Raw genomic sequence first — 15,020 nt, forward strand, 5'->3', positions numbered from 1 at the left:
CCTAGGTAAGACCATCGAGAAAACAATAGCTGCACAACTGCAGCAACATATCAACACCAACAATCTCTTCCAACACTACTAATCCGGGTTCAGACCCAGATGCAGCACATAGACAGCAACCCTACAGGTGGTAGATGACACCCTCAACATCCTTTACAACGGCCACTCCTGGTTCTACTCCACATCTCTGCTGCTTTCAACACAGTAGACCAACCAGTGCTTAGACACCCTACATTGGCACATGGGGATCAGCAACCGTGTCCAACGCTGGGTCAAGTCACATTTCACCAACAATGAGCAGTTTGTTCAGATGGAGTCCTCTAGATCACCAATGCTACTCGTCACCTGTCAATTTCTGCAGGGTTTCCATTCTCTCCCCAATGATCTTCAATCTACACATGGACCCACTGGGAGCCCTCCTAGCCACACACAACATCTCCATCCACCAATACGCCAATGACACACAGCTATATCTCGGAATCAACTCCATCGACATCCATAGGCTCAAAACCTGCCTCTCTCTGATCCACTCTTGGATGTCCAGTGCATAATTGAAGCTCAACCCCTCAAAGAACAAATTCCTACTCCTCATCAACAACACAAACACCCAGACTTACAGACCTGGCTATCAACAGCTTCACACCCAAGCTCACCTACTGTGCCAAGTCCCTCGGGTTCCACATTGACAAACACCTCTCCTTCAAGACATACATAGCTAAGAAAAGTCAGATGGCTTGGCATCGGCTCTTCCTCTTGCGGAAAGTCAAGCCCTTATTCCCTCCAGACAGCTTTAGAACCACCATTCAAGCACAGGTCCTATCCCTCCTGGATGGGGGTAATGCACTCCTCTAAGACCTTCCGTCGCCCCCCGTGCCCCTGGGAAGTGTCTTACATGCGGCTGCACACCTCATCATGGGTCTACAGAGATACAACCACATTACACCAGCCCTCACCGACCTTCACTGGCTTCAACTGCATGATCACTTTCAAGTCCTGCTGCATCATCTATAAGGCAGTCACCCTCAAGTCACCCAGCTACCTCTCGGAGAAACACAGCATCTCCAGTGGACAATGCACCACCAGAAGCCCTTACAGGTGCAGACTTGAAATCTGCCACTGCAAAAAGGAAAGGCCAAGAAAACAAGCCGCCTCTACCTATGTCCCAAGACTATGGAACCTCCTCCCCATCAGCCTCAGACTTGCCCCCACGCTCCTACAATTCAGAAAAGAACTAAAGACCCACATCTTCAAGGAGTCTCTCCTCCTCAACACCTAGGCCATTATGTCGCCCCTCGTGCCACCTGCCTCTTTAGATGCCTCCGGCCCCTCTCTTCCCTGCAACCCTGTACAGCGGTTACCCCTCCTCTGTACCCCTCTGTATCTTACCCCCTGCCGTATAGCTGTTCTGTCGTTATATAAAGGAGCGCTTTTCATAACTATCTTTACTGTTGTGTACCTCTGTAAAGCGCTCTGTTGCTGCTCAAATTTAGGTCCGCGCTCAATAAATATAATAGTGATACCCTTGTTCAAAAACATAAAAGGTGTATACAGAGACATACCATAAGTGTTGAGTAAACTGTGGTGTATGACCTTCCGTCTGGCCAGCTACATGTAGAAGTCCTTTTCATACATAAATGCTACTATACATTTTAAATGTTTTGAATAGATTTAGTAAATGTAAAGCATATTGTTCATATGCTGTATGTCAAGACATATAGTAAACATTCATACTACATATGCACACACTGTACACCGTACTTCCCACAAAAAACATGTAATTATAAATAAAACAAACCTTTTTAAATCAAACATTAAGGTTAATAAAAAAGATAGTGTACAAACAGTGGGAATAGCCACATTAAGGTTATTATAACACAGTGGGATTAACATTTAAGTATCAACACTCACTGTATACCACTACAAATTCAACAATGAAACTGGAAGTATAAACACTCACTCATACCACTACAAATACAAAAACAATCACATAACCGTAAATAAAGTTGAAATTATTTGACAAAGCAACATTTTACAAAATAATTGGTTAAACCAACAAAAACCTAATCTACCCATATTACAAATAATAACCTTAAGGCAACAACATAATAAACATTATCAATAAATTAAAAATATATATTGTATTCAAATGAAATATCATGGTAAACTTAACTCACCCACAAACTTGAAAGCATGCAATATTATCATTAAATAACAATTATGCACATAGAAGTAAGGAATTGTATAAAATGCAAAACTATTAAAGTATAATGTCCACCTATTAAAACAATTAAGTATAACATATTTTCGTAATACAAAATGACTATATAACAAACTTAATTTATATACCCAAGCATACATACTCAAAGAAAATGTAAAAAATGAAATGCAGAGAACATTTTTTAAATATTAAACGTAAATTAACCATACATTTACAATAACAAAATATGCATAAACATTTCAATATCGTATTTTAATATCAATTGACAAAGTACATGTAATTGCAAATATGTAATTTAGTAAACAAACATAAAACAAAAATAAGATACACTAAACTAAAAAATATAGTATATACAGTAAAAACTTAGTAACATTTATTCCAAAAATGAACATCATTTTATATACATTTATAATTTACAGTTAGTACCATTTAAAGTGCAGTCCTTCTGTGCATAGAAAATGCAAACATGTAATGTGTGCTAAATTAAATGTACTACAAAAGACAAAATGTAAATAGCAAAAGCAGCACAAATGGGATCTATGTGATCACTGCGCTGCCCGTAATTCCGAAGACAAAAAGAAAATGTTGATGACCGCAATACAGTATGGCGCAATGATCAAATAGACCACTGTGGCCCGCATTCCCTCCCCCACACCTCCAGCCCCCTTGCCACTTACATTAACATTGGCACACACGAAGAGTGCTGGCGACTTTCCTCGATCCCTGCAGCGTTAATTCCCACCCACTTACACGGGTCGCCGCTGGCGCTGCAGGGTCCTTTTTTTGTTTTCTTTTTTTCGTTTTTGTTTACCATTTCCTGTCCCCCCGCTACCATGTAATGGGTGCGGGGGCACCCTCACAATCCCTGCTTCCATTAGGCGGAGTAATGGGGCTCGGGTTATTAGTATGGCACAAAGGCGCTGTACTCTGCATAAGTGACATTTTGGAGTCGCAGGATTTGTAGGATTCCCACAAATGTACTACACATTAAAAACATTAGTAAATAAACACTAGGTTTTATTAAACACATATTTGCACAGCACATAGCATTACTTTCACTATTTATTTTTATTTTGTTACCTTAACTTTATTATTTCGAATGTTTGTAGACCTTACTTTTTTGTAATATATTTTTTTCAAATAATGTGTATATATACCATTGAAATCTAGCTACATTGTTCTACATACACCCAACACTGAAAACATTTTCAAAATCATAGAATGAATGGCCTAAGCATATTAACTTCTGGATGAGCTCTATCTGGTCTTGCCTTCATTGAGCAAAAACTAACATAGTTTTTGTAGTATCAAGTAAGCCCTTTTCTCTTCCTTTTATTTCAAATCATGATCTAAGGAGGGACACTTTGACGATTTAATGTACCTTTATCTTTCTGTGGCCTAAGTAAGTTAATTTTGTAAAACGGAGCCTGTATCATTAGTCAACAATGCAAGCAATTCACTACTACCAATGAACACAAACTGGAATAGCTTGTTCAATGCGATGTGACCCTCTCAGAGGATCTCGGCCACATTTATGTTTTCTGTGTCATTCCCAAGGGTTTGCACGTCAGTCGGATCCCGCCCATGGGGACAGTCCAGCACAAAATTCCAGGAAAATCTCCACTGAGCACGAGTACTAATAGCAATCCCAGACACATGTTGCTTCTTTGGGCGTCTTCGGTGAGGTGTGGCTGAGGTGTGCAGCTGCTTCTCTTAGCTTCAGAAGCAAGTGGTCCACTTCTGGGCTCCCATCTCACCTCTGAACCCTCAAATGATTCAGAATTATTAGCTAGCAATATAAGCAATCCTCCACTGAGGATAAACAAACGTTTAAAAAAAAGGTGCTATGGGCATTGACCCTTAGAAGGATCCCAATCATGTTAAGAACTCTCTGCCATACCAAATCAGAAAATATGTGGCCATCAGTCTGATCCTACCTTTAGGGACAATCCCTTCCAAATGATCAGGCAATTCTCTGTTGAGCTAGAGTACTAACAGCAACACCACACACGTTTCTGGGCATAATCAGTGAGGTGTAGTTGGTTTTCTAGTAACAGTGAGCAAGGGATCCACATCCAAGCCTTTATTAGCAGACAGCTGAAGAAGCTGTCACTATATGCCTCTAACTATAAACATGCAGTCAGTCTGGCTATTCCCAGATCATGGCTCAATAAAATAACACTACCCTTTACCTGGGCATTATTATTATTATTAGGTTTAGATAAAACTTAATGCTGGATTTGCCCTGATACTGAGCGCTTTAATTATTGAAATTATTTCCCAATGTATTGGTGCTCAATTCATTGACCTTAAAAGTATGGGGGGCTGAGTTGGCCATGCCAAAATATAACCCATGACAGTAGATCAGACCGAGATATACAGTGCAAGAGCATTAACACACTGTGCGATGTGATTGGCCAAGTGCTTTGACGAGTACAGATAGTCTGGAACCATACAGCTGAAATGTGTTGGCCATTGGGTCACAGAGACCGTATTAAGCCTGATTTATGAGCTTGAGCCAGCTACTAATGCAGTTTTCAGTTTTGTTTCAAGCTTGGACTTTGAGTTTACTGGAAGCAGCAAACCTGGATCTTTGTGCTGATCATTTCAATTGTAACTTCTCATTCGTAACCTCCATTCTGCCAAATAAGTTTAATGAAAACTGTAAAATACACGATAGACGATGCCTGGCAATGAAGGCTTTTAGTCTTTAGATCATTTTATTTTGACTCACTGACCATGAACGCTGAGAAATCAAGTTATCACAGCAGTGCCATAAAGAGATCTCCATTAACATTAGGTGCCAGCGCTAATGCACTTAAAGGGGAGGCAGTTTTGAACGGATGGTACAAAGGTACAAACAGCACTTTCGCTCTAGCCTAGGATGCAAAGAAACCCTGTGTGGTCCGAATTTGTCCCCTTTACACACAGATTAGAAAAAAGGCTTTGATCAATGATGACAGACAGGCATTGGATCAGTGAATGAAATGGTGGTCTACCTCCTTATTGACATACACGAGGAAACTACCTTTACAGTGGCTGCATTGTTATTCAAAGTATGGCATCTAAGGCAAAAAAGATGATTAAGAAATAACAAGCCTCATGGGAAGGGAACTAAGAGCGAACAACCCCAGCCAGAGTAAACTTATGTAGCCGTCCCGTCCTCATTGTATAATTCCTGTTACTGTTTGTCCTTTGTGTCCGTGTTTCTGCGCCCCGAGGCTTGCGAGCTACCGGCGCAATATAAATATTAAAATAAAATAAATAAAAATAACCGCTAAGCCACACAAAGGGAACTAAGTGAGACTGAATAGGGCTTAAAAAATTGTTGCAACTCAGACAAGAAGAATATCCTGAGATATGAAACAGGAGTCAAACCTTTAATACTTTTGTCCAAACACTCTGGTCTTTTTTCTTTTCCTTTCTTCTGCCTCTTTACCTGCTTGCCTTTAATAGTCAGTACCTGGTCTCATGGATTAGTCTTTTTTTAAAATTGGTATGTACTTTTATATTTCTAGTTTAATGTTATATAACTAGTAGTGTGCATATGTTATCAATACATATATGAGTCTAGCATGACGGGCATTTGCTGAAAACGTTAAATTGAAATGGATCCTTCAAAAACATATAACATATAACTCTTTATAAATTTAATTTGACATAGCATAGTTCTCTGGTTTCATCCATCATGCTATTCTTTTGCAGTTATGTTATTAAGTGTTATGTAGCTGATCTCCTGCGATGTTCATGACCTGTTGGAACTTTGAGTCTGGCAAAGGGTGGGCAGCGGTTAATTAGGGCAGAGACAGGTGAGGAATGTTTGCTGTTGCTAAAATGGTGCAAGTCAGATCAGGGAACCCATGCTTTGGCGTGGGTAAGCATCTACATATTGAGAAATGTGGTGATGTGTGTGTTGCATGGTGAGATCTCAGGTTAAGTAGAGTTGCATCATGCTAGATGGCAGCCAGAGGGACCCTCGCAGTCTGTCTTGGTGTAACCGTAGAAAGGTAATTGGCATGTTGATCAGTGTGTGGTGTGAACGTCAGCAAAATGTTTGGTTTGAGTGCCATACTTGAAGAGTAGAGTAGTGTGAGGCAGAAGGAGAGGGGTTAAATGTTTAGTGTTGGGTTGTACTTGTGGGAAGGGGAACATGCAGACTATCCTCCCTTGCTGTTCTCTTTTGTCTGTTAACATGATTGCAATGTAGTACCATTTTTGTTTTTTATTTTATGCCAGATATTTTTGGGTTAACATAATTAGCTGAAAAAGTTTTCATACGCCAACATAATTATCTGCGTCCTTGATCATTTTAACTTTTTTCCGGAAATGTAATATCTGTAATTGGTACCTTGTAAGGCACTTAATGTTGGCATATAAACTTTAATGTATAGATTCTAGCAATCTCATTATTTGTTTCCTTAAATCTCAAGGTACAAGAGTTGATGATGCTAAAGCCCTAATAACAGACAGTGGCCTGAAAATCCTTGCTTGTGATGACTTAGACGAAGCTGCTAAAATGGTAAGGAAAGTGCATATTGGCGCAAAGCATTAATTATTGTATAACCCTATATTTACTGCTATTACAGGGCTTGCAAAATCTACTAGCCCACTTGCATTGGTGAGTAGTTTTTATGCAGGACGAGTACCATTTGCTGGCAAGTATGGGGATGTTAGAAACGGATTATTCATTTACTGTAAAGACGCTTTGTTTGCAGTGAATGGCAAATAAAAATTTCACTGTGCATGCTTGACAGCATTGCACCAAATATGAAGTGTGCTTCACGCGACATGCACCATTTTACAAAAAGCACTCGTAAATATTTTGTCACCAGTCATCTTGGGAGTGATTCAGCTCCCACATCCCGGATCGCTGATGAGGGGTCCTCAGCACCAAAGTGTGGCATAACCTAAAGGGAAAGCAAGATGGCGGCCCTGGGGGTGTGTGGAGCCCTGTGCACCTCTCCACGCCGGCTCCGGGCACAGGAATACCTCCCGGAACAGCGCCTCCTGTGCTGTGATAATTCCCATTTTCCACAGAGCGAGTTGACATGCATACTAGAACAAGCACCAAGCGGAGCTCCCTGGAAGCAGACCATACAATCTCCGTGTCTCACAGATGGCACTTTGTCAACGGAATGAGGGACAACCACTAAACCCATAAATTAACAGCTTCTGATCCTGATAGCAGACAGCCCTCTAGAGGTGGCACCGGCAACGCCTGCAAAACCTCCCCAGCTCCACTGCTCAGCAGTTTAAGGGGGAACACTCACCATGCTACATCCCAGATACAAATCCACCCCAAAAACCCAGGAGGACAACAGGCTCTGGGACCGGAGCAGCATTAAGGTAATCCCTCCTTTCACCAATTAACCAGGGGTCCTGCCTTTTTCCCCCACAACTGCTGCATGGGAGCGGGTCTGTGTCGCAGGAGGAAGGGGCTCCCCCCCCACTGAGGATTGGGGCGACGGGGACATCAACCTACACCCACGTGAAGGAGTCTGGTGTCTGGCAGCACACCATAATCTAGCCCCTGCCTCAACAGGTCTCTAGCCAAGCAGCCGGTTTAAGACAGGAATACACAGGGGAAGAAAGCACAAGAAGCACATCGTGGCACCCGGCCCCACAAACCCTACCCCTTCGCAAGGGACTTAAGGCCTTACAGAGACAAACGCACCTAAATACACAAAGCCACGTGAACGAAGGTCTTCCTCTCCGAGTCACAAGGGGTGCAATGGCAAAAACTCCCAAAACAACTAAAGAAATTGACATTTCTATGCTGCTTTCAGCGCCAACCAGAGATAAAGGGAGAAAAGGGGAACGTAACAAAGCAATGCTGCAAGAAAAGGACCCTCAGATGCCCCCCACCTCCGGCTGCCAACTCAAGGGGTCACCAAGACAGAGCTGCAGGACCTCCTAGCAGAGGCATGGAAGAGCTCATGAAAAGAATCTCAGGCCTAGACAAGCATATGGACCAAGTGGAAACAGAACTGCAGAGATAGTCAACACTATGTGAGCAATCTTACGAAATAGGGGAGGGAGCAGACAGAACCACTGCACTGGAAGTTAGCTGTGAAGCCCTGGAATCTAAGCAAGAGGACTCCGAAAAACGCTCCCGCCATAATAACATCCATTTATGCGGAATCCCAACTTTTATTACGGACACAGTACTGGGTAACTTCACCCGGGACCTCTTCAGGTTCATCCTAACGCTCCCAGATATCGCCATGCTGGAGCTGGACAGAGTACACCAAACCAGGGCTAAACAATCATCATCCGCGCAATCCACTCCTACTGACGTCTGGGCAAGAGTTCACTTCTACAGGGTTAAGGAGAAGATCAGGCAAGAAGCCTGGAACTCTGCACGTATACAATTCAGACACGCCTCAATCTCCCTATATGAAGAACTCGCGGTAGCCACATTACTGAAAAACAAATCTTTAAAACCTCTAATGGAATGGCTGTGAGACGAAAAGGTGCTCTACCACTGTAGTTTCCCTACTGCACTATTGTGTTCAACCTGGAGGGTACGCAATGGCAAATACGCACAATGAAAGAGGCTGAAAAATTGATCCCGGCAGAAGCAAACAACAAGGATGACACGTCAGGATTTATCGAAGGAGGTTGCACAGACCTGGACACGACTGGACCAGGAGAAGGCGTCTCAAAGGCCCAACGCAAACGGGCAAGAAAGGGGCCAAGCCCTGAGAGGGATCATTCCACTGACAAAGTAGATCTACCCACTCTGAACCCCTGCAGGCGCCTCGGGTGCTTCTATCTGAACAAAGGCAGCACGCACACCGAAAATGGGCAAAAGGATCTCTGAAAGGAAGAACTAACGCACCCAACGAAGGAATTGAGGTGACCGGGGTTGAGAGCGAGAAGAGCGTCGGAGACCGAAAGCTGTAACTGTAAACAACACTTCTGAAGCCACTGTTGTGTTTTCAGGCATTAACCAATGGTCACTGTTTGTCCACAAAAGGTTGGTTGTCAGGACCTGAGCCGGTTGCCCCTATCATCGTTGGGCTGGCCTCAGTGGCTCGTCACTTGTTTTTTTTGGGGGGTGGGTGGAGCGGAGGCATGTTTCTTGGGGTTACACTAGTTGGGGGGGAAAGGTAGTCTTGTTGGATAAGGGTTCAAAACAGACAGCATCTCAGGAGGAGAAATAGCATGGGGGCCCCTGGCACACGGGACAGAGGTCGGAAGCTAAAAGCCGGTTGGCAATGGCACAAATATGGCAGTAGACTCAACTAGGGAACTTTGCATGGTAACCTGGAATGTGCAGGGCCTTAACTCTCCAGGAAAACGAAAATCGGTGGAGCGCAAATTAACCAAACTCTGCCCCAGCGTAGTCAACCTGCAGGAAACACACCTTTTAGCAAAAGATGAGAAGCGCATCCTCTTTAGGCGATTCAACAAATGCTATTTTGGTACCACTGGGGAGAAAAAATAGGGAGTGGCGCTGCTTTTTAGCTGGAAATACCACTGACACAGGTTACGGTGAATAGAGACCCTATGTGGAAGAGTCTTACTGGTAAAGGGCTACTTTCTTGAGCAAGCCCTAACTTTTGTATCCATCTACTGCCCAAATAGCGCCCAAAACCGGTTTCTCCACACTATCCTACAGGACATCATCTCATTCACGGAAGGATGCCTCCTCATAGGAGGAGACTTCAACTTGGTTCCCAACCCGAAAAGCGATAAAACTCTGCCTCCATCAAGAGAGGATTTCTCACGAGCAATAGGTTTTGCAGAATTTTTGAGGAAGACCGGGCCAGCCGATGTTTGGCGACTCTCCAACGAGGGCGAATGCGACTATACATTCTACTCTCATGTAGGAAATATCCAATGCACTTACTTGTTACTTTGGGGAAAACTCCTCAGTGGGATGCTCGTAAGCGGTAATCTGGGACGCCATGAAGCATGTAATCGGGAGTGATAATAAATTGCGCCATTGCGCAAAAAAGTGTGGGACAACTGCAGCAGTCTAGGCTGGAAAAGAGGGGTGTGGCCATGGAAGGGGCACTTAAAAAGAACCAATCCACTGGAAATGCATCTGTCGGACAAATCCGCCAAAGCATTGGCGTACACCAAACAGTTCTATTATATAGAGAGCAATAAGGCCAATATGTTGTTAGTATACAAATTTAAAAAGGTCCACACTCGTAATAATAATCCCACTCTGAGAGGTAAAGATGCGTCTTTGCTGACCTCAGAGGATGACAAAAGGAGCGCAATGATGAACTATCATAGTGAGGTAATGACGGGGAGCCCGTTTGATGAACTACTGCAAGCTAACTATCTAGCCACCCCCCTCAGGAAAGGCTGAGCTAAGACAGCTAGAGCCCCTTGAACTCCTCATAACAATGTTGGAAGTGAAAGGCCCTGATGGATTCTCCGCCATGTTCTATAGGGTGTATGGTCAAATTCTAGCTCCCCATCTCACGACCCTCTTTAACTCCTTCTTAGCCACAGGGAGCGTCACTCCATCTATGGAGGAATCCCTCACTATACTGCTCCCCAAACCAGAAAAGGACCCAGAGGACTGTGAATCCTATCAACCCATAACAATAATGAATAATGACGGAAAGGTCTTCTCCAAGATCTTGGCATCTAGACTCGCTGGGGTCCTCCCAGACCTAATTCATCCGGACCAAACAGGTTTTATCCCGGGCCGCAGTACCCATGACAGCATCAGACGTACCCTCAACCTGGTTGAAAGCGCCTCAAGAATTAAAATAGAAATGGCTGTGATCTCACTCGAATGCTCACAAGGCATTCGACCTATTAGACTGGTGCTACATACAGAAGACACTAACCCGCTTTGGATTTGGCCCAAAATGAATTAAATGGGTCATGGCAAACTATCAGCATCCCTTCACCTCACTAAGAATCAACTGGATACAAACCCCTATGCTACACCTCTTCCGAGGCACCCGCCAGAGCTGCCCCCTATCTCCCCTAATATTCACTCTCTCCATGGAACTACTTGCAACAAATATTCAAAATCACGCATGGATTCAGGGGATACAGCTGGATGGGAAACCAGTACAAGGTCTCCATGTACGCTGATGGCGTCCTCCTATCCCTAACACAGATTGAGAGCTCGCTCAAAGCACTTTGACAAAAGGTCTCAGCATTTGGGGAGTTCTCGGGCTTTAGGTTTAATTACGGGAAGTCGCAGTCTTGGGAATAAACCTTACCCAGGAGCACAGGGTAGCATTAGCAAACATTAGCCCCATCCTATGGGCTAAAACACAAATCGCCTACCTAGGGGTTAACATTCCAAACAAAACTGAAAGAGTATACCAGGACAACTTCCCTCAGCTGCTCCGAAACCTACTAAAGGACCTGGAGTGATGGCATAAACTAGAGGGATCATGGCTGGGGAGAATTGTAGCACTGAAAATTAACTTGGTCCCAAGGCTGATCTACCAGTGCTCAGTTGGGAGAGGGACCTAGGGAGAGAACTGGAAATGGAAGAATGGGGCAAATGTGGACCCGCATGCACAAAACCTCAAAATGTGTTATGAATAAGGAAGGGGCGGTGAAGGTATGCTATAGGTGGTATCACCCCAGAAATCCAGACAAATGCAATCCAGAGCTGTCCCTACTTTGTTGGAGCGGATGTACAGTAACAAGATCATTGTTCCATTTTTTATGGTCTTGCCCAAAGTCAATGCTATTTTGAGCGGAGGTCCTGAACCCGATTAAGCGAATCACAGGATCCGGGGATTGTGTTGCTGGGGGGGGATGTTCCCACTCACTGGACACTTGGCGAACTTGATTACCCATCTCCACACCGCGGCTAAGATCACGATCGCCCGGCTATGGAATCAACCTGACAGCTTGGCAATCCCCATGTAGTGGGGGAAATGGACACAGTGGTGGCAGAGAAAATAACGGCCTCCCGAATGGGAGTTATGGGGAGATTTAACAGCACCTGGTCGCCCTTTCTTGACCGAACAATTCCTGAGTATAGTATGACAACTACCAGTAGTTTGATGGTGTACAAGACATTTAACGCTTATAAACTCATACCTTGCAGCCGACCACTGACGATGGAACTGTGCAATATACTAAACCCTGCAAATATATTGTCCTATTCTATATTGTCTCACACTATTAAGCCTTAAATGCACTTGTACTCTGATTTGACACAACCTTTGTTGTAAAATAAAAAACAAGTTATTATTGAAAAAGAAAATTCTTGAAAAAAAAATGAAGCTTCTTAAACATGTTTTGAAATAAAAGTACACTTGACAGTGATACCTCTGATGCAGAAAATTGAAAAGAGGAATGCAAAAGGTGTCCAGTGGTATGGATCCTTAACCTTACATCAGTGGTTACCAAAATCGAATTATCTTTTCCTTTAAAAATGAACAAAGGTCATATTCTGCTGCTTCAAGGATTATTCAAAAGCCATAGAGCAATTTTATTTAAAAATGGTCTTAAGGGGATCAAGTCCCTCAATTTTTATACGGCTGGAGATGAATGCTTTAGGGTTTCTGTTACCTCTCATGTTCGATCCATGGAGAAGGGACATAACATGTTTTTATTTTGGATGTGGTATGTTAATTTTGCCTCGACAAAAGCCCAATCTTTCGGGTACTCTTTAACGGGATCATCCCCCAATTTTCTTTCCAAACAGATCCCCAGAGCGCCAGGGGAACACTCCAGTCGTGACAGTGCACAGTATAAATAGCCTTTAACATGGATTTGAATATGATTTATCCATCTTCACTGATAGAAGCAGGGCCTTTAACCAGACAGCTAAGTGTGACCCTAGCAAACCTATTCATAGCTCTACAACACAGCGCAGCACAATTAGTCACACATTCCTGTGCATTTACAGCTGACTTTAACAGTGCAGTAAATCTCTTCAAAGGTCGGGCAATTACAAAGAGTCTGACCTAGCAGCCTCACAAGTGGAATCTGCAAATCGTCCAGGTGATGCAGAGGCTTTAACATCATTAACAGGTGTATTCAACCACTGTGACAGTTTCTCCCTGAGCCCCTCCTTCCTATAGGCAGAGCCAATCTTCCAGTAAACGTGTGTGAGCGGTTAACTGTTAAACACAGGCACATCACAGTGCAGCAATAATGCAATTATATATGGGGCATATAGAATTGCATTATTGCTGCACTGGCCCTTCCCCAGTCTCATAACACTGATTTGTCAGGCAGACAGTCTCACCAGCCAGTCAGTGCACCAGAGATTCTAGTATAGCGGACTGTGGTAGAACCAACATTACATTTATCCCCTGTTGCTCCCAGCCACTGAAGTTGCTTGGGCCGTCCAGAGAACTGCCCCACACCTTGCAATGTCCTGTTATGCTATGATATTGAATTTTTCATTGTACTCCATCTGCCATTTTCACACTTTTTAGGACCTTCAGGATCTGCAAGAAGTGGGTGTTTCAGACTTAAATTGAGAGAGTTAACTGATTGTAACATTGAAGCTGCACTGGAATAGTCTCATTACAATGAGTAATGTAGTTAAATGCCCCTACACAAGTAAGTTTGCCACTCCTCCACCGTCTCTGAAGTTGGTGCCCCTCCCAACATTTGAAGGGAAGCCTTTCCCCGAAACAGGCAGTGTTAAAGTTTTACTGTATTTGTTCAGAGAAATGTACTTGGAACAAATGCAGTAAAACTTTGAAGCTGTTACTTTCAAGAAAGACTTGCATCACCTCTCTGCATATTGCGCTTTAAAATATACTATTCGATAGTATGTGTTGGATACGTTTTACTCTCTTGCAGAGGAGAAAGCTAATTTTTACCCTCTTGATATTGCATTTACTCTCTAATTTGAAAAAGCATGCGTAAAATACTCCCACCTCAAAATCTTATCTGGAGCACTGGGTACAGGCACTTTGCACCTGAAGAATTAGATATATGTGGCGATTTACTCTGCCAACTGTTTTTTGCTATATCAGTCCAGCAGCTTCTATCCCATTACTATGAGCGCCCAAGCCACAAAGGAAGCCACAAGAAGAGAATTAGCTTTGAATTTGTTTAATGAAACATTAAAAAACATGATAGACATAACTAAAAACAAAACACCACCACTGATTGAGGGCAATGAAATCACATTATTGAAGGAATATGAAAAATCCTCCAAAAAAGAAATCAGTAAATGGTGGGAGGAGCATTTGCTCCAGAATTACATCGATGTCAAAAGAATTCCAAGAGGCTTAATAATATTGACCACACCCTCCTTCGAGGAACAAGATCCCGCAATGCTGGAGGAGTGGGGAGCTGCAACGAACTATTGTTAAAAAAAAATTACTTGAGATACTGGTGAGATATGCAGGAAATGATAGGGAAAATATCTTATCTAAATTGCAGGGATTGAGAGGAAATTGGAAACATTGAAACTTATTGAGGATGGGTTGAAATTAAAAACACACATCGAAAGCAATCTAAAAACCTTTGAAGAAGAAATACAACAGAGGAAACAACGGAAATTCTTGAGGGATAAAGAGGACTACGAGAATGGCCGGGTTTACACGTTTGCGAGATGGTTGATCAAATGAGGATTCAAACCAAAACATGTAAAATGCCCCCTATTGGCACAACTGCTGAAACCCCCAATGAAGAATCTTCAGCCTCAGAATCCGATGTCACGGAAAAAACGAAAGTGAAGAACCTACTATTCGGTTAAATTTTTTAGAAGAAATGCGCTTGCTCTGTCAAGACGGGAAGAAGAGCAAGCAGACCAGAGGAGGAAACGCATGTGGACGAGGAGGAAGACAAAAACGAGGTGGGGTATAAGGGCAAACAACTCGGCAAAGAACATCTC

General features: G+C 43.2%; 1 protein-coding gene across 1 annotated transcript in view; it reads left to right on the forward strand.

Moving 5' to 3' along the window:
• SUCLA2 (succinate-CoA ligase ADP-forming subunit beta) overlaps positions 1–15,020 on the forward strand; it is a 753,371-nt gene that overhangs the window by 703,555 nt on the left and 34,796 nt on the right. Inside the window, exon 10 of the mRNA XM_069640760.1 lies at positions 6,649–6,737. Coding sequence (XP_069496861.1) covers positions 6,649–6,737 — 89 coding nt within the window. The remainder of the gene's footprint in view (positions 1–6,648; positions 6,738–15,020) is intronic.

Source organism: Ambystoma mexicanum, chromosome 7q (genome assembly GCF_040938575.1).
Source record: "Ambystoma mexicanum isolate Mex_15411 chromosome 7q, UKY_AmexF1_1, whole genome shotgun sequence".
In the NCBI taxonomy this organism is placed as follows: Eukaryota; Metazoa; Chordata; class Amphibia; order Caudata; family Ambystomatidae; genus Ambystoma; species Ambystoma mexicanum.